We start from the raw sequence: 25350 nt of genomic DNA, 5'->3' as shown, positions 1-25350 counted from the left end.
ACTCATTTGAGCTGAAATGATTTAGGTCAGAGAGTCAGTATTTGGCAGTGTTTTAAGCATAAAAACCACCCTAAAATGCAATCTATGGTTTTGCCTTGGACTAATTGACTGGACTTCCTGAAGAGAAGGAGCAGTAAAAGGGCACCTCTGTTAAAGCCTGTCACAAAGCCAGCAATGGTGTTTACAGAAAACTTCAGATAGAGCCTAGTGGTATCTAGCCAAAAAAGCCCACAGCTGTGCAACATTGAGCTGAAGGGAGACTAACCCCAAAAAACAAGACAGGGATTCTGGGACACAGCCCGGTGTAACACATTCACGAAGAGGACTTACTAACAGAATGGTAAATCACTTGTCCTCCGTGTTGTCAGTCCATGTCTCCTATGACAGGCTCGCTGTTTGGAGAGAATAACCAGGGAAGGGATGACTGACAGCAATACTGTTTCTTTTAAAGAGAGGAAAAAACTAGGAGAGCCTATTAAGTGCTTTGACTTGCTCTCTTCTTTCTGCTGCATGCTCCACACTTCCTCAAGAAGAGAATGAAAAGAAAAAACCTTCGCAGCTACTGTTTTCAAAGGAACTGAAAACACTTTGCCTACATTTGTAATTTCGTAGCTCATTTTACAGAAGGAAAAACCAAACAGCCTTAAGACAGTGTTTCAAAAGAAGGACTACCTTCTCATAGGACAGTATTTAACAACCAGGGACACCACAGGAACACATACAGAGTGAAGTGACTCACTTGTAACCAAAGTCAGTGACAGAGACCAGAAGTTCCGATGCCTATTTCTAGCTTCACATTCCCTCTTCATAAAACCTCAATCTCAACAGTAGGTCTCAAAGACATACTATTCAAATATCACTCCATATTTTCTCTACATTGATGATGATCCACTGTCATAAGTATGGATGACCCAGTAAATTCAAAGGAATTAACAAGAGAGTTCAATTCCATAGCACGCACCTGGAAATCACGTACTGTAGCTATTTCATTTGCTGTATGATCGTGCTAGATTTTCAGTGCATTCAGTTGAATCAGATTAGAAAACTTGTGGCCAGACACCATTTGCTTTCTACAGTACAAAACACGGTTTGTGAATAAAAGAGTCTGTAGTGGAAGTTCAGCTTTTCTGGAGTATAGAGGGAAGGGTCAAGGGCACATTACATCGTCCTACAGGTTTTCCACAGTGGCAGGAGCCCCCTTGCACGATATTATTTGCCCTGGTTCTGAAGGTCACGCTATGTGTATCACAATTTTCAGTGTTGTGCCTGAACATGTATTAAAATGTTCCATACTAATGAAGGAAAGAATTAATATTTGCAATTTAGGGTTGGGGGAAGGTTAAATAGGAGGGAAAAAAAAGGGGGGGGGGATTTTGTTTCCTAAGCAGGAAAGTCTACATTAATAATTTTCCCAGCAGGCCCTCAGTAGTTTTACTGCAAACAACGACAGTCTTTGTTTCTCAGATCCTCTTACACTGACGTTCAATCAAAGCCCCCACATCAGCAGCTCAACAAGGGGAAAAAAAAAGTGTGAAATACTACTGCATTACAAACCTGTCCTCAGACTTGGGTTTAGGAGCGCAGCATGCTGACCGCTCTGCGTGGTTGTTCAGCTAAAACATCTTCCCCAAATAACGCTCCTCATTTGGCGAGAGAAAACATAGCTTAAGTGAAAACGGTACCTTTTACTGCATGGAATCAGCAACCCAGCTAATCTGTGTTGTCTCATTCCTGGGCTTTAGCGAAATCCTGTGATTAATTCCATGTTTTCACAAAGGAGCAATGTGGAGATGGAAGAGAAGTGGCCAGATCTACGTCTTCTGATCAGGATTAAGCTACAGTTCAGCAACAACCTCCAGAGACTGTCCCATTAGCTGCAGCCCACCTTTCTGTTCCCACCAACTTGGGAGCTCAGGACCTGATGCGAAGAGCAGGAAGCGGCACTAGACAAGCAGCGCAACAGGAGAGATTCTCTTTTCACCTAAATAAACAGTAGTCGACACAGGTTAAAGTATCATAGAATAGTGTGTGTTTTTTAGCAGCAACATGGGAACTTTTTCCATTCAGCTTTTCCAGGGGAATTTTGGCCTTTTCAACTTTTACTTGAAACCTTAAGATTATACAAAACCTAAGAAATGATCTTGATTAAGGAGGTGAGGGGGGAGGCAGCCCTTCTCCAAGTAAGTGTTGGAGGATTTCTCCTTGGCTGCTAAGGGTTTGTGTTGGGTAAAGAAACGCTCCTAACAAACCAGCATTCTTTTCCACATGATCAGAGCTAACCGGCCCCCCTGCAGGCAAAATGACCAATCAAATCAGCTTCAGATGAAAACCAGCCCCCCCAGCACTATAAAAAAAACAGGAATGAGACATACAAACCCATTTTAAAAAAATTTTTTTTTGAAAAAAAGAAGATCTCTACCAACCACTTGTGTGGAGTTTCTTGCCAGTGTTGGGAGCAATACACAAGACCAGCCCAGTCGCTCTCCTGGAGCCCAGCTATTCCCCTTCTCCTGCATACAAACCCTTCAAAGACTGGTAAGTACACAAAACAATCTTATTTTTTTCCTATTGCACAGTTAGAAAATGTTCTGTCATTGGTCAATCGAATAAATCCAAGTTGCTTTCAGGGCACAGAGTTTTTTTATTTGCAAAGTTTGCTAAGTTAAGCATCACCCTAAACAAAAATGGTTTCTGATTTTCCCCTCTCAAAAATAAGAAAATGCTCTCTCAGATGACCATAGTTCTAACAGGATACAGAGTAAAACCAAAGTCGTCACGCAATATTTTTTCAGAAATGTTTCAAGATAAGCAGTGCTGGAAAGACTCTGCAACTCTCTGCAAACAGGGAGCATTTGCAAGACTCCAGCTAAGGTAGCTGGGTTTTACCTGGCAAAGTGTTATCAGTCATCTGCACCCTCTGCCGCATTCCTTGTAACTCAGCATTTTGCTTCAGTTCCATCACAAATTAAAGAAATCAGTTTCACCTCTTCAAGTCATGTTTACAAGAAAAGTGGATGGCAGCAAACTTCTCTTACTACAGCCTTACATCAAATATCCTCCCTCTTAACTCTAAATTTACTCCTCCATTAACAAAACCTAATTTTGCATTCAAGTTTCTCTGTAAGGATTTAATATATACTAGCATATTTAAAGCTTTAAACATCATCCAAGCAAAGTCTTGATAGTTTTTCTGCTTCTCTTAAGGTGACCAAACTACTTGGTCCACTCAGATGCTAGTACACAATCAACAATTAGGGTTCATACAGATCACAGTATTGTCAGCATGCTGTACTACATGAAAATACATTATATATAAACTAGAGTATTACAGATAGCCCCCAAAATGAAACAGCCTTGCTTTCTGTACCATAAAATAAATAAGTAAATATATACTCTCCCACTATATTTTTTTTTTTTAAATGTATTCGGTAGTAAACTGTCACAGAAGGTCAAAAGTACAAGCTCTTGCACCCTATACTTTGCGGCACTATTTTTGAGAAGTATGACTTGGGCTCAGTAAATTAAAGTTCCCATTTATACAAGACTTACTTATATATATGTAACAAAAGTCCTGAAAACTGTTATCTTCATTCTGCAGGCTGCTTGGAAAAAACAGTTTTGTCATAAACTACTCCCATTCATCTCAATGAGGCATTGGGTACAAAACCTAAAGGACAAACATGTTTGAAATTTTAACCATCCTCCCAACAGCTGTAGCAGACGCTTTCAACCAAAGCAGTTTTTCTCACCAAAATAATGCTACATTTTAAGACTGTCTCCTAATGTAAGTTATATGATCCAGTCAAGTCATTGACGGTGAAAATAACTTAATTTCCTAATGTCAGAGCATCTCAGGGATTGCCATTCAATCTAAAACCAGCAATACTGAGATGCTAATAGCGTGAAAGTACCTTGAAAGAAAATGAAACTTAGTTTGTTCTTGTTGCAAAATGCAGAGGCAGCTACACATCTGAATGACAACAGCTTAGCATACAGAGATGATGTTTAAGTCTGAAACTAGTACAAGATTGTGTGGAGCCAGGTCTAGTAAAGGGGGAATGTCAGCACTCCCAGAGGGACATGCCAGCACCCCCTGTGTTCTAACAAATCTTCAAATTATGCTACAGTTCAAGCAGTTTTTGCAGCTTTTCCCAAACAGCAGGTCCTTTTGCCTACTTTGCTGTTATAATGAAGCAGTGCTCTACAAACTGCCTCAAATCCCTTCTGAGGTCAATTAGGAGAGATTTTATTAAGAGCAGAAGCTGGGTAGGTAGGGCAGCACTGTAGACATCTCCCCTGAACATTGTTCCATGAAAAGGCACTCAGGCTCCTCAAAGGGTTGCAGGTGCATTAGTGCAGCGAGCTGAAAACAGGCTCAAAACATCATTTCAAAACACTTTCCACTGAGAAGGGAAAGCAAAAAGAAAATTAAGACACTGCTGCAAATAAGTCCCCCTGCAATCCTTCCAGAGTCTTAACAGCTGAGCTTCTGCTGGCAAGAGAAAGGCTTAAGCAAAGGATGCTTGAAAGAGGAAAGCAATATGGTGGCACAGAGCAGGAATATGCTTCTAAGAGCTCTCGCAACACAAGGAACATCTCAATCAAGAAGGCAAACTGTGGGAGATCAGAGTGCTGGATCATGAATTTCAGCAATGCAAGATATCCTAGAGCTGCAAGGCTTGGTTTTATTACATATAAATTGTTAACAAGCCAGGTCACTTTAGAACCTGTCCAACCACTAAGAAAAGGGCAACTGTAACTTGGATTTTAAAAAGTAGTTCTCACCCTACCTTGACTTGCCTTAGAAGAGTGTACAGGAGAAAGAAGCCAGAATGGAAGTGGATGGTGAAAACATTCAAAAAGCTAAGAACTGACATACACATGGTGACAACCATTTAATTTTCAATAGGCTGAAACAGGAAGGATTAGACACGCCAACTGCATGATAAAAAACTAGTCAAAAGGCCAAAAGAGATTTCAAAACGTAACTTCTGACAGTTCCAGTCTTTCCAGTCAAAGGTTATCAGCTGGGAGATGGAGGGAGAAGGCACACCCCACAGCTATAACAGTATCACAAGTCAGGAACCAGGTACAGCAAAACCAGACAAACAACATAACATAAAGGTTAAGAGATGACATTAGACAAATCCAGGTTAGAAACACGGTATGTAGTTAGCAGCGGAGATGAGTATTCTCCAACAAAAAAGGTAGCAATTTTGTTTTCAAGCGAATCCCTTTCCTAAAATATACACTGATTCAAATTGGGATTAACATGGGGACATTAAGGATCACGCTAGGGAGGGGATCAGACCAGGTGCTTCAAATTGTACTTTGCAACTTCATTAATTTATGACTAACTAGGAAAGAAGGTATTCATACTTTTTACTACAGTGGGCAAGGAAAAGAGCAGACAGAGGAAAATTATTTTTAAATCTGTGAGAATTGACACAAATACACTAGTTTTGCATTTTGTTTTGTTGTTGTTGCTGTGAGTTTTGTTTTGTTCTTTGGTTTTGGTTTTTTTGTTGGTGGTGGTTTGTTGGGTTTTTTGGTTTTGTTGTTGTTTTTCCCCCCAAGACTGCACGACGTGTACACCCAAAGGCATTTTGTTAAGCGTTCTCCTCTATTCAAACAAGGGAGAGCTTTTTCTGAGTACTGCTTACTCTAAGATGATCAAATCAAGGCATTGCCTACAGCTCCATCATCCTTCCTATTCAGTGATGCCCATTTTCCAGCTCCTTCAAGGCATCCAGAAGGGCTCTTCTAAATTTTAGCACAAGGACTCTGCTCTACAGATAAGTCACTCATCATCTGGTTCCCAAAGCACTTAAAATTGCCTTCAGGTTGTTGTAAATTCCCTAACAGCGCAGCAAGACTGAAAATTGTCATCTAGAGAGCTATTCTGGAGATCAAAGATCAAACTCAGATGAAGGTGGGGGGGTCACGCTATACACTAAATAGACTGTGATCAGAACCCACCAAGAAAAGTAGCCTGGTACTATTGACCAGGAGAAGCTCAGTAAACACACTATTCTTTGGTACAGAGAGCAGTTTCAAAACATTCCTTCTAAGAGATGTGAACTGGAAAACAAAAACGAGGAGAAAACCACCAAATTCTGCTCAGGCCATCATCTACTCTACTTCCTTTGACTACAGCATGGACAGAAGAAATAGCTGGATGGTTGTAAGAACCTACAGATGGAAAGAAAAATGAAAATTTAGCTAAATATTCACTGTGATGTCAGTTCTCATCCTTCAGTATGCATTAAGCTCAAGTAACAGCAAAAGAGAACGTTCTGTAACTACTCAAATTTGGTATCAAGTAAACAGTCATGAAAACTGCTGGTTTACAGGATCAATGATCACAAGAAAGATTTTTACCTTTCATAAATTCATTCTGAATCCTTAGATTAATGCATTTCAAGATAATACTGAAATGGTACCTTTTGGAAAACATCCAACTGTAGCCTGTTAGTACACTTGCATTAAATTCAGAGAAAGGTCAAAATTGATGGTGAACTTGTCAGTTTTGCTTCATATGTATAATTATGATTTGCAGAATTTACACATTTTTTAAATCCTCTGGTGTTCTACAAACAAGCTTCCTCATAACCTTCGTTAGGTAGATCGTACACATTATGAAGTCTCTATTTTACATTAATCCATACTTAATTTTAATCTGCCCCAAGTCAACTTTAAACATCCAGTATTTACAAAATTCATGCATTTGAGCGGCCAGTGTCTTTGCAAAAGATAATCAACATCTCCAAGTTTGGCAAATTTTGAGGTTTACAAGTAACCAAAGGAACCCAACATGTTAAATATCTACAATATCCATTTTGTTTCCCACATTTGCAAGTCAACCCTCACCCCTTAATTCCCAGACACTTGCTGTCCTATTTTCTTATTTGGTCACTAATAAAAAACAGACTGCTTCGGCAGACCAGACTTCAAATTATGTCTCAGTATATTTTCAGTACTGGTCTCCTGTCCTCTTTTCACCCAATCCTCATATAAACAGCCTCAGACTCTCAGAAGCAGCTCTGCCCTGAATACCATAATTCTGCTTAAGTGGACATGGTGGCACAGACAGCAGTCGTTTTCCAAGCCAGGGAAGTCTGAAAAGGCTACTTGGTACACTACAGTACTGCCCTAAAATGCATAAACATGTCAGAGAAATAATACAATAAACATTATTTCTATAGTACTATTGTTAATAGTATTGCTAAACTATTATACTCTGCCAAAAAGAAGTTACAAAAACAGATATCAGACAAAACTCAGTTTCTTTGCAGATACAGTAGGCCTAATCCCATCCCACTCACTCCTGAAGAATTAAAGCATGCAACTCAAAAGCAAATTTAGGAAGGTAAAGTATGAAAGTTATATTTAAACAACTAAGTGCGGAACATTTGAGAAGCAGTTAGATTTTTAAACTTAATCTTTTTCAGCAAAGTATTACCACAAACAGTGGTAAATTCCTCTCCAGGCTCCTGACTTAATCTTCTCTGGATTGCAATGTATAAATCCTCCTTTGTTGGCTGCAGTACTTCAAACCCTGCTGATGTGTCAAAAACCACGAACATTCGGCAAAATACAAATATGCTGCACCGTATCCATTTGTTCCTTTTTTCTTCTTTTCTAGAAGATGACAACAGATATGATAGAGAGCAATAACACCAAAGCCAGTGCTCCCCTCCTAACCCAAAGATACCTGAGGATGATCACTAAGGATGGACACAGCACATTCCAGATGGACGGTGCCCAAGGAAAAGGTCTGGTGTACCTCCGCGACGCATGGGGAATATTAATGGACATGCGCTGGAGATGGATGATGCTTGTCTTTTCTGCTTCTTTTGTCCTTCACTGGCTAGTCTTTGCAGTGCTTTGGTATTTGCTGGCTGAGATGAATGGGGACCTGGAGCTGGACCACGATGCTCCACCTGACAACCACACTATATGTGTTAAGTACATCACCAGTTTCACAGCTGCTTTCTCCTTCTCACTGGAGACACAACTCACAATTGGTTACGGCACTATGTTCCCAAGCGGGGACTGTCCCAGTGCTATTGCCCTGCTGGCAATACAGATGGTCCTGGGGCTCATGCTGGAAGCCTTCATCACAGGTAACCCTTCATATTTATGTTTAAATAGACTAGGTGTAACAATTCAATTTGAGAAATGGAGGCAGAATAGTGGTCACATTGATATTTGAAAAAAAAAATCAAGTCAGTCACTAGAAGGGTGATGCGATTTCAGTAGTGTAGTAGTAAAAGTTAAACAACTTTCATTAACAGAAGACATAAATTAGGTGATACCAAGATCTGGACTTCAGAGTTCCACTATTCATTGAACAATACTTGCAGCAGATCCCCACTTATCACTCGCAATCACTTCTTATACCATTATCTCCTCAAGATTTTTTTGATGGAATTACAATATTTAAAGCAAATTGGTTTTGATTTTAAGGTTTACTTTTGTCTACCTGAAGTATTTTTGTGGATCTGTAACTAGGTGTTTAAGTATTCCTCAGTACCTGGTGAAATGAAAAATATTACAATTCACACCTATTTCAAGGTATTTTACGTTATTGTAAATAACTTTCAGGTTTAAAGCATTTCAAAAGACTTTAAAAATAGACAGGTTTACTGTGTATTAAGAAAGAGCTGCTTCAGTGGCAGCACACAGAGATCAGGTGCTACTACCAATTACAGTAAATTGGGGCAAGCTAATGGATTGCCCTCCTACAGCTACAGTTCGCTCTTCAAGTATTAATAAGTGAACATAGTTTAGAGAAAGAAGCAATTTAGGAAAGCTACACTTTTTAAACAGAAATGGGTTAGTGTGATGCCAGTATAGCAGTTTTCAAACATGTATGCTGAAGCAAGAAAGACCGTGTCCACTCAAGCCTGCCAACTTTGACCTGTTCCTTTGGGCTGTCTGACAGAGCTTGCAGGCTGCAGGGAACCAGCCTGGGCACGGTGCTCACATTCAGTTTGTTCTCTTCCGTAATGCAGGTGCTTTTGTGGCAAAGATCGCCCGACCGAAGAATCGGGCATTCTCCATCCGCTTCACCCGCTCTGCCGTGGTGACACACACCGAGGGGAAGCCATATCTCATGTTCCAGGTGGCCAACACACGCTCCAGCCCACTGACTAGTGTCCAGATTTCTGCTATACTTTACCAAGAACAAGAGAATGGGCAGCTGCACCAAACTAGCGTTGATTTCCACCTAGACAGTGTTACTTCAGATGAGTGTCCTTTTTTCACCTTTCCACTGACCTACTACCATTCCATCACTCCATCCAGCCCCCTGGCTGCTCTCCTCCAACGAGAAGATGCTCACCATTTTGAGCTGGTTGTCTTTCTGTCAGCTGTGCAGGAGGGCACAGGAGAAATGTGCCAAAGGAGAACATCCTACCTCCCCTCCGAGATCGTGCCGTATCATCGCTTTGCACCCGTGCTAGTGCGCAATGCCAAGGGTGAATATCAGATCAAGATGGAGAATTTTGACAAGACCATTCCTGAGCTCCCAGCTGCGGCCGACTCAAAGACTCCAAAAAAGACTGCCAAGGAGATCCGCATCAACGGACAGCACGCCGACAGCTTCCAGCTCTGCGAGACTGGCCTCGTGGAATAGAGAGAACAGAGCTGGAACTTTGGCCTTTTTTGATCATTATTACATTAAATTTTCAGGTTCCATTTGCAACCTTCCCTCCTTGCCTGCCCTGCCATCTTCTAGCAATCTTTCTCTTGTATTCACATCCTTTTGATTACATGACGATACACAGAGTACAGAAAACTGGTGTGCCCACAGAAGCTTAGGCTGGATTAACCACCCAAGACAAAGTCAGGCACAAGAATCACACGACTAATTCCTGGAAATTAAAAGAGCTACCTGCTGAATTCACCAGACTATGATTAAAGCTGCACTGACCCTGAAAAAAAAGACATTCAAAACGCCCCAAGCTGAGCAAAATCATAATTAACCAGTTTTGTGACAAAATGTACAATAATACAGAAGAAAAATCTCAGTCAAAATCAGTATGGTGTTATTCAGTAAATATATTAGTTCTGGGATAAGCAACTGTTCATCCAAGATCCTAATTTTTCTGTTCTATTAACTCTTTGGGGATATGGGGTTATATTTTTCAGATGGCCGAATTCACTCTTTGAAAGTACTGCCAATCTCCCATGGCAGTGAAAATCACTCCTGTTGTGCTTATTAAGCAAAACTGTAAATACTAACTGTAGTTCTTCATTCTTTGAACTGGAGGAGAACATCCCATCCCAAGACAAGTCTTTGAAGACACTATCCACAAATCTTGATGTATATAACGTATACTGCAGTGGAAATTTTTTCATATCTGGAAACACTGAATAAATTATTTAGCAGTGGAAAACAAACTATTCTAGATTAATTCATGTACTTTTTTTTTTTTTAACAGGACCATACATTCTACATGTTCTCCCCTTTGTGTTGCTTGTCTCAAGTAGGTTCGACTCAGAAAGATGCACTGTATACATGAGAAGTAGAACTGCATCCATCTGTATTTTATGCTTTAACATCAATATTCGCCTGTACACACAGCACAAAAATATTTAGAGACACTTGAATCAATTTTGAAATAAAAAAATTAAATCCAACTATACATAAGACTTTTGTATTTCAGTGCCTCAAACTGATAGCAATTAAGACATTGTTCTGAATCTCCTAAATAATTCAGGAAGCTAAAGAATAAACAGAATGATGTATAGTTATTTCCAAGCTCTTAACAAAAGCAGTGTCTATTATGTGTTCAAACTCGAACAGTCAAGCAAAGTTATCTTTCAAAGGTAAAAGGCTTTTCCCAGAAACCTTCATTGACAACAGCATAGTACGCCACCAAATGTGCCTCCTTTTAAAAGAAGTCTGAAGCTGCCTGATGAGATACTGCTTAACTGAGTTCTTCATAAGCCCCAAAACACTTGAATTAAGTGTGTTCACATCCCAAAAGAGGTTAGAAAAAAAGTCACTATGTCTTAGGGTCTGAGGAAATGGGAAGCAGCCTCATAGAAGCATTTCTCATAGGCAGAAGGCCCAGGTTGCCATTGCAACTCAGCTCCAGTTAAAAAATCGTTTAAGTAATCCCTCCCTACATTCCAGACCTCAGATTTGGGTTAGTTATAGATACTCTCAAAATCTTTTTTTTTTTTTTAGATTTAAGTTTCTTCATAAGCAGTGATGAATATTGCAGAAATTACAGAGCAACACACTATCAAGTTATGTTGCCTTCACCCCACTTTTCTGAGCTGATGATGCATATACAGTCTAGATATCCTTTTTCACCTTCGTATCAGTGACAATTTCAGTATTTCTTGCAAGCATTGTTTGCACAGCCTCTACCAATATAATACATTGAGAAGAGTCCTACAAGTTAAGAACCAGTGCAAGAGCAGTAGAACAGATGCTTGCGTCAAGTCTGAAATAAGCATTAAGGAAAAAGAACAGTATTCTGTGTGATCTATTATTTTCCCATATATCACAGACTCCAGTCTCAAACAAACCAATTGTTCTCAAATTCAGATGTATAACCCCAACAGAACAGTACTAGAATCTCACCATTTAGAGCCAAAGCTATAAAAAGCTATTTCTCATTTCAGTTAACATCTAAAGTGTGGGTTGCTTCAGTTTCTAAGTGACTTGAGACTTTAAAGTCCTGTTTTTAAAATCATTTTCTATGTATTGATGTTGTTTAAAATGGGGCACAGCAGCAAGTATAAAGAAAAAATACATTTAGTATACACCAAATGAAATCTTCAAATACCACCTTTTGGAATGTCAGGCTGAAAAATACTACAGAGGAAGCTGACAGACAGACATGACTGTGTAGTTATTTCAGAACAGCTGCAGAACAAGGGGTAGAGAAAACCCCCTATTGCTTTTACACTTCCAAAGAACTGGGGAACCACAAATGTTTCATCAAGAACTGGAAATATGCCATGGCCCAAATGGACTAGTAGCCTAGAAGAACTGCTGATAGGCTCTGATGCAATAAAATTGCACTCCACGCTTTGACTGATGTTGCAAGAGCAAGCTGGCGATGAACCTCTTTGGATGCACTTCTTGCTACTGAGGTATGGAAGAAAAATAAGCCAGGCAGAATAAAGGAAAGTGTGACTCAAAGAAGTTCATCATCCTTTTTATAGTTACTGGAATACCCTTTTTATATTCAAGTCATCTTAATCTAACAAAAAAAAAATTAAACAGAACTCAATCAGATTCTATAACCGACTTACTAAATATCTTATTTAATCTATATTACAATTATTTACTACCAGGGTATAATTGCTGGTAACTAATCAAGTCCCCTCAGCTCCTGAACTGATATTAGTCAAGAGACTGCACAGAAAATTAAGCAGTTCTAAAAGACAAAGCAACTTGCTCATTTTCTTTGCTAATGGGCTTCAACCTTCCAGAAGTGATTTGGGTTCTCACTGAAGTCTGTTACAACCATCACAATCTGCAACAGAAACTCGCAAATACTTTGTACATCTTCAATTTACAACTGAAACCAGGAACAGATATTGTTTATGTTGAGAATCAGTCAAACATGAACTTGCAAACTGTTGTGAGCACAGAAAAAGCAATCATTATTTTTTAAGAACAGCATATTAATCATATTTGAGAAGAAATTCTTTGTTGAAGGTCTATACTTTTTTAGTCTCATGATTCTTAATTGAAGGGTTCTTGCATTATCATCCATTATGAATGCCTAGAAGAGTTCAATGTTTGAGCTCTTATTAATTCTGTAATGTGATCACCCACAACAAAGACTATGAAAAAAGCTGGCAATTCAGTAAATTACGTAATTTGAAGCTAATCCAAGGCCCCGCGAAAGAGCAATAAAAACTGAAGCACGACAAAGTTTGAGACAAATTTCTAAACTAAGGAGTTTAACTAGGATAACAAACCAACATACGCAGCTGCTAAAGCATGTTAGTCTGAATTATACACTGCACACCAATTCACTCCTTGACTTTCCTGCTTCCACCGCTCTGTGGGATGTATTAGTGCTTGGTATTAACATACGACTTCTTCTAGTGCATGTGTATCCCTGTCTCATATTTAAAGTATTTTATCACTGGAAAGTCTTTACATAACAGTAATTATTTGTTTATTAATCAGGGCCCAAGTCAAATCAGACCAACACCTTCTGCTAATATTTTTGTGTTCTCCACCTTACTCCTGTTTGAAGGCAAAGAGGAGATAAATTGTTGTTCCACTTATTAGGACATTAATCCCCAATATAGTGACATACAAACATAAGTTACTATTGTTAAAACAATTTTTTAATATTAAAACTTCAAAAAGATGGCACATCTCTTGCCTCTGTCACGCTGTGCTACAGAGCTTTTAGCCAAATAAGATCAAACTAGAAGAGAAACAGAACAAAAGACATAAGAAGAACAAAGAGGTACTACAGAAAGCCTTGTGATTCGAAAATAAACACACCATCCCTCACAACAAACCAGGACTTCCAAAGCAGCATATTAGGACACCGTCTTCTCTTGACAATGGTTCACAGAAGATGTGGTTCCAAAGTTCTGAACACCAGCAATTGCTACAAACATGACACCCTCTCTACTCACTGAAGTATTAACCCCCATGTGCAGGCACACATCAGCAAGGACATGCTGCATACTATAAATTCTTCTCCATTTCAGCTGAGAGATACATCTCCTACTAAACTGACATGCAATACTTTCATCAGTCTTAAGCAGAACTGCAGTACATTCTATCATCTGGATTTGGAAGTGGTGTAATTTTATCACAAGAACTGGAAAGGGCTAAACAAATAAAATGGAATCAGCTATGGTAGATATTTTTACATTCGTGTTTTGTAAAAAAATGCAGTCCTGAAATCTAATTACTTATTTTTTTCCTAATAATTTTTTATTTTTCAAAAGGTCTCTGAATACAAAGACACACTGAAAGTTCAAAGTTTCACTACTGGCATTCAGAGATGGCCAATCTCAGGTCAATGTCCAGTTAGTTTTAGAAGCAACATCGTAGTTTTGTGTTGGCTTTCAACTTATAAAGCAGAAAAATAAAAGCACTCTACAAAACACACAAAAATCAATTAACTACATGGGGAGAGGATCGGGAGGGCTTTGAAAGCAAACGTGGTGATCTAAGACTCCTAAAACATGTGCCACCACGGTAATCTGCAACATTATTAAAACAACAGCTTACGCTGTTCTCACTATAAAAGTATTGACATCGAAGCAGGGATTAAAATACGTTCCTGACAACTTCGAATTGCAACTAAGTCGCTTCGGTTTTGTTTGTCTTGCAATTCAAGCTGCAATTGTCTTTTAGAATCATAGAATCATTTGGGCTGGAAAAGGTCTTTAATATCATAGAGTCCAACCGGTAACCCAACACTGCCAAGTCCACCACTAAACTGCATCCCAAAGTGCCACATCTACAGGTCTTTTCAACACCTCGAGGGATGGTGACCCCACCACTTCTCTGAGCAGCCCATTCCAATGCCCAACAACCCTTTCAGTGAAGAAATTTTTCCTAACATCCAATCTAAGTCTCCCCTGGAACAAATTCAAGTCATTTCCTCTCATCCTATCACTTATACCTGGGAAAAGAGACCAACACACACCTCATTACAACCCTTTTTTTTTTTTGACCCATCCTTTACCAATATGCTCACTAAGGAGGATCTTTAGCCAAGACTCCTTCAGCGAAGGCCAAAAGATCCCCTGGGTCCTAAAAAGGCAAGAGTCCTCGTCAGTAAGCTTCTCCTAGTACGAACCTGTCCCTAAGCACATGTGGTACACGCATGTGGAAATGTGCCACAGAGAGAGAGTAAGGTCATACCAGAGCACAATCAACACATGAACCCATGAAGCAGAAATTATTGCACTTGCAACAGAAGTTGATAAAGGAGACCGTGAATGTTCTTCACACTCTCGGTATATATAGTGGGCATGTTCCATCTCCAAGACGACAACCCACTTCCAAGTTCAGCTGAATATTCAGACTTAGTGGGACAAAATTAAGGCTCCAGTATTCTGCCTGAACATGGCCAGCATGAAGCATTTAAGGAACAGAATAGGAGAGGAATGGCAACGATGCAAACCAGATGATAACCCGGAGGAACAGATTTGTATGATGACTTCAAATATTTTCACAGACAGTAATTCCATCAGCACAGGAACCTCAAAACATTGCTGTTGGGATCTACTTCATGCTAATAAGCATTCAGAAAATTAACATTTTACATAGTGCAGAAGTCCTAGGGACCAAAATAGCACAGGCCAGGAATGTTTAAAAACCACACTGAAAAGGCAAATTGCCACAGCACACCTGTTAATCAGCACAGACTCCTTTCACAGAAGTACAGGACTTCAGTTTCAGCTGTAGACATCACATCTTAATTGAACAAACAGATGCAGATTTCTCTTTTCTAAAACATTCAGATGTCTAATAGTGGAAATAACACAATTTAAAAAGCAACACTTTGGGAACACGTTTAGGTAACCTGGCACAGTATCACGAATCTTGTATCAACAATACATGGAGTAATATGAAAAGTTTATGTACATATAGGTCCCTTTCCCAAAACACACCCTGCTCCACCCTCCCATTTGCTGCCCATACAGTAACAAAACCATACCTGGATCTTTTCGCCCTGGTTTTTCAAAGCGTCTGTCTCCCCTAGAAAGGTAGAATAGAAGTTTCAAATAAGTTTTTGGAACTCCTCCACTCATTTTAGGTATGGCTTTTTTTTTTTTCTTAAGCTTGGTAGGGGACATTTTTAAAAATCAGAGCTTGACGGAGAGTGTCTTTAAAGGTCCAAGTGACAATCAACATTTTCAGGAACACTGATACACAGACAGCCTTTGGCAACTAAGTATGTTTTGAAATGCAACCCTGAGTACTGTCAAAGTTCAGACTAAAATTGAAGTGAATCCTTTAGCAATCCATATTTTCACCCCTTCGTCTCCACTGCAACTGTGATAATTTATGTTTTCTTGAAGTAATTCCTTCTTCCCAGGAACTCAGCAGAAAAATTCTTTGCAAAAATACTCTTTTACTTGCTCCTGAGTTCCTACAAATATTACTGCATTGACTCCATCTTAGAAATGCAGACACTCCACTTACAGATACACCTAATCACCTTTCCTGAAGTGTTTTCATTAAGTCAAAAGGCACAAATGCAAGTTAGGCAGACGCATGTAAAAAAACTTTAAGGGCTAGAGTTCTGTTACCTTTCCTCCCAACTCTGTGATCTGTGCATTTCCCTGCCCCCTCCTCGCCCAAATCCACCCTCCACTTCATCAAAACTTCTTTGGTAGAAACCGCTTTCTCCTCGGCCTCTGCCTGAAAAGACAAAAAACACAAGTGTTTGTACAAATAATAATAGAAGCTGGAAGAATCAGGTAGGTTTTCCTTTCCTGGTGTCTCTAAACTAATCTTGCAGTCTTAAGCCCCAGTGAAATTATCTGGGGCAAAGGGAAAAAAGACTGAAAAAAAGAGTCTTAGTAATTTTTTTAATCAAGAAGTACGAGATCAGACAGAACAGGCAAACAATTCTGAAATAAATACTATGCAGAAAAACACAGAAAACAGATACTTACCCAACAGAAATTACCAAAAAAGGATGCATTGTTCACACAACATCCACAGAGTACATGTGTACTTCACACTCATAAAAACGACGCTGCTTTTAACAACAGAATCCAGTATAACAGTACTGCACTGCAGATATACTCATAACTATTGTTGTCAAGGTTAGTGAGAAGGAAGCCTCACCCCTATTCAGCTCTAGTGATTCTCAGCAGAAATCTCCCCCAGGAGCAGCAGGGGAAAAAGACAGATCACAGGACAGGTATAGGCAGGACAGCATGAAGAACCCCAGTAGCTATAGAATAAAAATGATCCTCACTTTTTCAAGAAAGGATTCTCTGTAGGTATCTCATATCTAGCCTCAAGACAAAAAGTTACAGATGTATACTCAAGTAAAGCATCCTGAAGCACGTCTTCAGTGTTTGGGTAAGCGTGGGATGTTTGGTTAAAAAAGAAAAAATGCAACAGAAAAACACCACCCACACACATCCCCCACACCTTCAAGATAGCTTCCAGCACTGCTTCGATGAATGGCTGGGGTGAAGTTTCCGGATCTACGAAAGGTAAACATCACTTCACAAAGTGCTACAGCAGAAGAAATGGCAGCTTTTTATCAGCTAACTTATCATTTAAAATATTTAATGGAAAGAAGACAAGTGAAATACATCAATCAGTTGGTTGTCAGGAGAACACCTTTCCTACATACACATGTAGTCTCTATAGTCAAGTCCAAGAACCTAAAAGGCATCTGGTAAAGGAAATTCTTGGCTATGAAATTATCACAAGCCTCAATCCTTTGATTTTTCTCTCTTTCTGGCTTCAAGAAAACAAACCTCAAAGGATGAGATGCAATTCCAGCTGGAGGAATAAGACAGAATGACCAAATGAAACAGGAAATAAACACCTTGAGAATGGACACCAGTCTCTGCAGTTTTCTGAAGAAAATAATGATAACAAGCCTCTACATCTAAAATCTAAAGACCCCTGGATGTATCAGGGAATTGTACCATATTTCAATGTCCCACGACAAGAGGCTCTTAAAACCAATCAACCAGTTTCTTTACTACTCTGTACCAAATCTCTTGGAACAAAAAAAGGAGTTGCTGTCTTGGCAGAGAAAAAGAAAAGTGATCCCCAGATAATACAGCCAGGTTCTGCAAATACACACTGTTCTTGTATCAGATAGTACAGGTTGCAGGCTGTATACAGAAGCCACAAAGTTAATGTCTGTACAATTTCTCTCTCTGCTTCAGAAACAGGATTTAAACATCCTCTTGGGACAAAACTCTCCTGTTCCCACGAGCAGCAAAGCAGTGCAGTGGTAGACCTTGTCACAGAGATGCAGACTTAGCACAGAGCTCTGGGGATGCTCAAGTTCAGATGGAGACTGTGCAAACTCAAGAAAGATAAATACACAAAGATTTGCCAAACACAGAGACCACATCTGCTTCAGCAAATACACTGAATTGCAGATGTCTGGCAGCTGAGCATACATGTGATGCTTCTTTATTTGAGTATTTTCACACAGTTCTTATTCTCTTGCAGAGGTGTCTTCTTCTGGCTGTTGCTAGAGACAGGCTATTGAGTTGCCCTTGCCTGATGCAGCATTGCTGTTCTTACACAAACTCAGGTGGAGACAGAGGAGTTGACTGAGCACTCAAGGCAGGAGATCACAATTAGACCTACAACTAATACAAACACTAATTCCTTTACTATGGCAAGTCCAATACTACAAGGTTGACCTTAGTCATGAGTGCAAAATAAGCTGCAAAGGCAAGAAACAGTAAAGATGTAATACAACATCAAAAGCAGCACAATGTTTATTCAGTTAAGGCATTATAGGTCCCCATAGATCTTGGAAAAGGAGTCCAAGCTCTTACTCTCCACAAATAAAGCCTAGGAAAGTTTAAGCACCTCCTGTAATGGCAATCTTTGTGCAATTTCTTCACTACAGGAAAGCTCTTTCTTCCTCTCACAGGAGATAATAAAGCAAAAGCAGCTCACAAGAGAAAACCAGAGGCAGGCAGAGTCAAAACCAAACAAAAGCACTGACTCATCTCATGTCCCTGAGGTAGTGGAGGTGGAAAGTTGCAAACACTTTTGCAACAGAAACAAAACCTGTTGTCCTTTTCTGGTTTGGGTTTTGTTGTGTGTGGGGGGGTTTGTTGGTGGGGTTCTGGTTGGGGTTTTTTTTTATTGTTTTTTGGTTGTGTTTTGTTTTTTACAGTGAGTGACAGCAACATTTGTAGTGTTCCCCTTGCAGTGTGAGCAAGCATGAATGCACACTGATTACTGATAGCAGACACACAACTAGCAGCACCAGAAGGCTGGAGATATGGGAGACTGGATCAGCAAATAAAGCAAATGACCTGTCTAAGGGGAAGAACAGAATGAGAGTTGCTGCAACAGCAGCATATCTTATGGCAGCTTTAGAAGTATGTGAAACAACAGCCCAAGAAACCTCTCTCCACTTACCCACCTCTGTGTCATGGTTCATCAGTATTTCAGTTGTGCACAGCCACCAAAATGGTCTGAATTAAAAGATAACCTTGCAAAACACCCAAGCACATGACCTCGGCAATTTCATGCAAGTCTGCCTGCGGGGCCACAGTACCCAAGTCCTACACAGTACCAGACAGGACCCACTTGAGCCACCTTTGCCCTGGCTGTGGTGCCACCCCCTGCCACAGCATCCTCCAGAGGCCCAACGTTCAGGAGCAGCAGCAAGATGTTCAACAGAGCCCAGCAGAAGTACATGTGCAACTCCAGGAAAAACCAATGAGAGCACTGCGTGAGAAGCACACTGCATTAAAACAGATCCTGCCACGCTACAGAAGCGGTTAGTTAAGAAAAACACTGGTGTACAGAGTCAGTTATTCACTGCAAAGTGAACACTGGGACACAGCTAAATAGTGATAACAGAACATGTGAAAATCCTTGCAGAGAGGATAAAACTGCACATGTACACACAGTGTTCACCATTCTGTATCTGCACTTCTAGGCTTTTTTTGTGGTTAATAAATCTAGAATGACACGCTTATTTTCAATAGAATGCCACTTCTGAAAATATGCCTGGCACATGAGAAAGATTTTGAGTGTAAATGCTGCACAAAGTACTGAATGAAAAGTCAATAGACGGCAATAGACCCTTTCACTTAAGAACTGAATGGAGCAGCTGTGTCATTCATATTTCAGTCATTCCTTAAAAACCTCAGATTGAGGACCTCAAAGCACTGGATACTGCCATCATAAGAGCCAAAAATCTCTCACCTGTAAAAGAGACAAGTCTGAATTTCAGTTAAAAAAAATACAAGACACAAGCAAGAGGGCAAGAAGCAGCACACACTGTCATTTTACAAAAAAAATCTTACAAAAAGAAAAAAATATAAGTAAATTATTGAAATTACAGCATGATTGGAGTTTAGGATGTACAATCATAAGAGTGTGTGGGAAGAGCAGGATAACTGTAGTTCAACTCCTGTTGTTTAGGTGTGAGAACTTTCCACTGTCACACCACTGAGACACTTTCCAACAGCAGCAAAGACAGATTACAAAAGGGACAAAGGGTGGGAGGGGAAAGGGTTCTAATGGGAAGCAAAGTACCCTTCATAAGGGTCTTAAGCAGAAAGGAGAACAGCTACAAAACAAGGTGTCTGTAAGCTTACAGCCCATTCCAGGGACTATTTAAATCCTTCCCTAGTCTGAGGCTCTTATTCATGAATGTTGACATTCCAATCTGGCCAGCACAAAGCACAGGGCTTAACTGCACACCACAGGGAGCTCCCAGGAAAACAAGTCAATTAGAAAACAGGTCACGTGCAAGTACTTGGTTTCTTTAAAGAATATAACTTCAGAACTACACAAAATGTTCTGGATTTGTCTCCACACAAGACACATACAGTATTAGCGATGGCAGCTGCGTGCTACCAATGGCTCTTAACAGTAACACGAAGTTGTATTTCAGCACAAACATTTTAAACAAAAAAAAAAAAAAAAAATCAAAGCAACTTCCCCACAGTCATCATTTTCACATCAGATAAACATAATCATTGTCAGCAAGACCTGGGTGACTACTGAGAAAAATATTCACTGAGTGTAGTTTTAAAAACTGATAAGGGAAGTCACATTTAAGAGTTCTAACAATAACCTTCCTGTAGCAGCAGCTCATCCGTTCTTGCCTGAGCCCATCTGCCACAGATTGCCCCTCACACTCCCAAATGCCGGAACAGTTCTGTGATCTGTGCCTCAGTGAGGGAACTTAATTAACAAATGTAATCCTACATGCAATTTTTTCCCTGAAGTTACTGTTGTGCGAGTCACTTCAAGCCAATAATCTTGTTTTGGTAAAAGTGAAGCCTGAATTTGATCGGCAGACTTTTGAACCCAGGCAATTTTGCAAAGCAATAAAAAACTAAGTTAAGCAGTTCACTTAGTGAACAAACTCTGAAGAAATTCCAAGTCCTTTTCACTGTAACTTGAAAAAAACAGAACTGCATTCAAAGCTTGCTCCTTGCAAGTAAAGTGTTACTTTTGCTAAGTTAGCTGTCAGTCCTACACTGAGCTTTTCATAAACAACTATTAGAACAAAATCCTTGATTACATGAACATCACGTGTATAATTACAAAAATCTACAACTTGGTCCTGGCAGAAGCCCTAGTTTGTTTGCTGAGATACAGATACTTTGGTAAGACTCATGTCTAAAGCTCAAGACTAACTGCTCATGGAAAGAAATAAGCAGCAACAAGGATCAAAGAAAGGGGGAAACGTCAGTAATTTACAATTTCAAACTGCACAAAGAATGCAACATGAATGGTTTAAGGTGGAGAAACATGTCCTTTACAGCTTAGCAGAAGAATGACAGAGTAGCCTAACCAGCATATAACAATGCATACATTAAAAGATCAAATGAGAATGAAAACAATTAAGTGAAAAAGATGAATTTACAACCAAGTTCTTGAGCTAATACTTCTTAATATATCTTAAAAAAAGAAGTATGAGAAAAAACAGGAATATGCACAGAAGCTTTCCAACAGTCTTAATACTACTACATACATTTTAAGTTCCATCCACTTAAGTGTAATGAATCAAACTTTACTGCCAAACAAAATTTCCATGCATACAAATAGATTCAATAATAGAAATACTGGATTAGAAACCATATTCTGTCGCATTTAAGCAACATTAATTTCATTTGAAGAATTAAGCCTTAACACATCTGAAAGAAAATAGCTAATACGTGTATTCCTAGCAAAAGTAAAACACAGATGGTAGTAATGCAATACGGACATTAAAAGCACACAGCAAAAAAGCAACAGCTTTCAAATGCACAACAAAAGGTATATATAAGGTATATATAAGCGTCACTCCACATCTATATATGCACATATACTTTTTATTTTTTAAATTAAGGCCTGAGCATTTGGGCAAAGACAAAGATTAAAAACATAAGGGAAAGTGACAGGGAAATCTGGGGATAGCCTTGTAAAAGATTAAATGTATATGCTTTAGCTAGGAAGCAACCACAAGAGGACAGATGCCAATCTACAAGTATCTGGAAGATGTAAAGCAAGAAGAAAGCACAATTAAGGAATAAGAACGGAAATGAGAGAAAAAATTAAGTCAGAGGAAAATTCTGGTCAAGCATTTGATCATGTATAGAAGTGATTTCTGAAGGCATTATTGAAAATATCACCAGTTACGGACATTCAGAATTAAATTAGAAAGGACTCCAAGAGAAACCTCAAAGAACCTGCAAAGACAGATTTATGATTAATTGCTCCTGATCATATTTCCAAGTTATTCGCTTCCTAGTGTTCTAAATGTAGCCCATCGTATTACAAATAAACCCCCAAAATAGGGTTCACAGCAGCATGCACATTGCAAGGAAACTGCTAAGATAAATTCTGGATTTAACAATTTGTTTTGAATATAGTGATAATGGCTTGAGGATGTTTTCTTGATGCATTTGCAAATGTTTGAAGTGATCCAGGATGAGACATCAACTACAGTGATGCACTAAAATTGGCACGACTCTAATTTCTCCCAAACTGAAGCATGTCTTCCCATTAACCTTCTCCTGGTTATTCTCAGGATGTTAAGAAATAAAAATGACTTCTCAGAACACTGTACACCAATTTTATTGTTTTAAGTACATTTGTAGATTCTTCTCCCCTTCCCCTATAAATTGGTTTTATACCTTCAATAAAGTTATTTCTAACAACTCTGAATCAAGAAATTGCCCATTCCACCTCAAAACTACTTTTCCTTTTCGCTTTTCACACCTACCAATCCGACAAGAGCACATAACACAAGTACCAGACGTGCACTAAAGTGTGCAGAACAACCACAAATCTTAATTCTCTAACACCACCTTATTGGAAAGGTGTCAAAACTTCAAGGGAAAATAAACTGGGCATGAGAAAATCTTGCAGCAGTTTTAACCCGGATCACCTACATCCATTGCAGCACATCCCACTGACAGCTCACCTCGACCTCTAGAGGAACTTCGACCTCGAGGAGCCCCTACCACCGTTCCTCCTCCACGTCCCGTCAACCGCAGGACAGCAGCACTGTTTACAGACATCGAGAAATTTCTCTGCCAAGAAGAAGAAAGAGTCAAAGTGAGATTCTATTGAAACAAAACCAGAAACACTTGACATTATTCTAAGTTTAGCTTAATACCAGCTTTGCTTTTCTTACGTTCATCACAAATTCTCCATAACTAACACTAAAAGAAAAGGATTCCTTGGAGACAAGAGTAGCTGAAGCAGCCTATAAAAGTAGCTTGATCAATATTAGCACTTCCAAGTTACTTACCTGAAATTTCCATGCTCTTGCTAGTGATCAAAACCATCAGTAGCTTTAAACACAGCCATACAGTTGCAAAGAGAGATTGGCACATACACCCAACATCATTAATTAACACCAATTATAAACTTACTTCCTTAAGCAAAGCAGGAACATGTAAAAAGCAAGAAAACTTGAATAAAATTATATTTCCCAACCTCCTTTTTAGAAATAAGTCTCTTTCTTTCCTCTGAATGTATCATGGGAGTAACATGCTTTGGGGAAAACTAAGTGTATTTAAGAGTTCTGAAATTTAAGTGACACTCAGTTTAATGAGACAATAAACACCGGTAAAATCCAACTTTATTTTAATATGAAATGATTGCTAAAGAAAAGGCTGTTTTGATAAAGAATGGATAATTATAACCAACTCCGGGTCTACTCTCTGAGCACAAATAACTGGAAAACTGGGCCAAAAAATTCAGGAGCACATTCAGAACCATTAACAAGCAAACCTGAATTCACACACACTTTCTGAATGCAAATTTTAAATAATTAGAATGCAAAGGAATCCAAACGGCTGTTAGTTACATCAGGCTTCTTGACACAAACTTAGAGGTAAATTGCTTACATGAACTCATCTAAATTACTATGACTTGGAAGGTCTTCAAAGAACAATGAGACAAGCAATTATATACTATTTAAAATCTAAATGGCTAACATCAAAGCCAACAGACATCTGTTGGCATTTTAACCCATTTCAGAAACAAGCCTAACTGTTCTTCCTACAAAGCAGATCTTCCTTCAAGAAAGAACTGGTAACTAAGTAGGTTTGAGGGGAAAAAACAAAAAAAAACCCCAGTCCTGCATGGCAAAATAGCAAGGTGAACCTCCACTAAATCTGGTTCTATTTTCCTAGCTAGCTCTTCAAAGTTTGAAGCAACCATTTCAACAGCAAGTCAAATTAAACCACCTCCATTCACCTCTAAGCAAATCGCCACCTTTCCTGCTGTTGATCCTTCTGCATTTTTGTGAAGCAGTGAAATATTCTACTGCAGAAACAACTTTAAGCTACTGATGAGATTCACCATCTTTTGTAGGAAATTACTTAAATGCTGATGCTTTATTTTTTAGAATACAATGGGAATCTCACTTCCTTTTCTGCCTTTTTTTTTTTTACTTGTCTGCCTAAACTCTGAACAAATTCTCTATCTCCTCTGTAGAGTTTGCTCTGGTGAAGACGCAAGCCTTGTAATGCGCATAGTGATGATAATACACATGGTAAGATCACAGTAAGTCACAAGGTTAGCTCAGCATCCTTATCACCAGGAAAGTGGCATTCTACATAGAAAGGATAAAAAGGACCAGCAATTCCACCCGAAGTACATACATGTCCTGTAATAGGGAATACTGCAGCCTTAAGTATGTAGCTTGTTGAATTCCACAGCACTAAACAAATTTAAACTTAAATTAATATAGCTGACATCCCATAAAAGTTCTTCCTGAACATACTGCATATACAACTCCAATGCTATCAGGCTGCAAGCAAGAATTGCTCTAAATCCAAGCTCAGAGTAAGCCTGACAGGTTCAGCTTCAACTGAACACTACCCTGAAGAACATGTATCCTGATCTGCCTGTCCTCTACAGGACTCCCCAACCTTCATCCCTCAAGTTCTTCAGTATTCACAGAGGGGGCACAAAGGTGTTTTAAACTCTTATCAACCTCAGATGAAAGTGTTTTCCTGCACCATGACTAGCAGCCAAGCCATTAATATTCACCTCAGGATCACTTCTGAATATGATTCTTGATAATGAACAACGTTTATTATGTCATGGGGAACAAACACCAGGAATTTCTTGTAGCTTAAATAATGCCATTCCCTTGGTATCTCAAATCAGTCTTGAAGGGAGAAAAAAAATCTTCAGACAAGAAG

At 39.2% G+C, this 25350-nt stretch overlaps 2 protein-coding genes across 12 annotated transcripts in view; one reads left to right on the top strand and one right to left on the bottom strand.

Moving 5' to 3' along the window:
• The window catches only part of GIGYF2 (GRB10 interacting GYF protein 2), a 76075-nt gene that overhangs the window by 31300 nt on the left and 19425 nt on the right, over positions 1 to 25350 (bottom strand). For all 10 annotated transcript variants that reach the window (XM_065844285.2, XM_065844288.2, XM_065844291.2 and 7 more), the window contains 3 exons: positions 23115 to 23223; positions 16270 to 16381; positions 15675 to 15715 (listed from right to left, as the gene is read on the bottom strand). In XM_065844285.2, the coding sequence (XP_065700357.1) occupies positions 15675 to 15715; positions 16270 to 16381; positions 23115 to 23223 (262 nt within the window). The remainder of the gene's footprint in view (positions 1 to 15674; positions 15716 to 16269; positions 16382 to 23114; positions 23224 to 25350) is intronic.
• Positions 1645 to 10407, top strand: KCNJ13 (potassium inwardly rectifying channel subfamily J member 13). Of its 2 annotated transcripts, none has more exons than XM_071812399.1 (3): positions 1645 to 2535; positions 7649 to 8126; positions 9018 to 10407. In XM_071812399.1, exons 2-3 carry the CDS (start codon positions 7649 to 7651, stop codon positions 9638 to 9640), a joined length of 1101 nt encoding a protein of 366 aa, XP_071668500.1. In that variant the 5' UTR covers positions 1645 to 2535; the 3' UTR covers positions 9641 to 10407. The 2 variants fall into 2 exon arrangements, with proteins under 2 accessions (XP_071668500.1, XP_065700366.2); XM_065844294.2 differs by having other exon boundaries at positions 1646 to 2535; positions 7646 to 8126.

The sequence above is a fragment of the Patagioenas fasciata genome, chromosome 9 (genome assembly GCF_037038585.1).
Source record: "Patagioenas fasciata isolate bPatFas1 chromosome 9, bPatFas1.hap1, whole genome shotgun sequence".
NCBI classification, from domain to species: domain Eukaryota; kingdom Metazoa; phylum Chordata; class Aves; order Columbiformes; family Columbidae; genus Patagioenas; species Patagioenas fasciata.
The sequence above is the reverse complement of the archived record's forward strand: the minus strand, read 5'-3'. Positions and strand labels throughout refer to the sequence as shown.

Bases quoted from the DNA above. Each gene is read 5' to 3' on its own strand.
- KCNJ13 (XM_071812399.1), top strand. From the start codon at position 7,649: ATGACAACAGATATGATAGAGAGCAATAACACCAAAGCCAGTGCTCCC. The intron at 8,127-9,017 runs GTAACCCTTCAT...TCCGTAATGCAG, and splicing joins GCTGGAAGCCTTCATCACAG to GTGCTTTTGTGGCAAAGATC.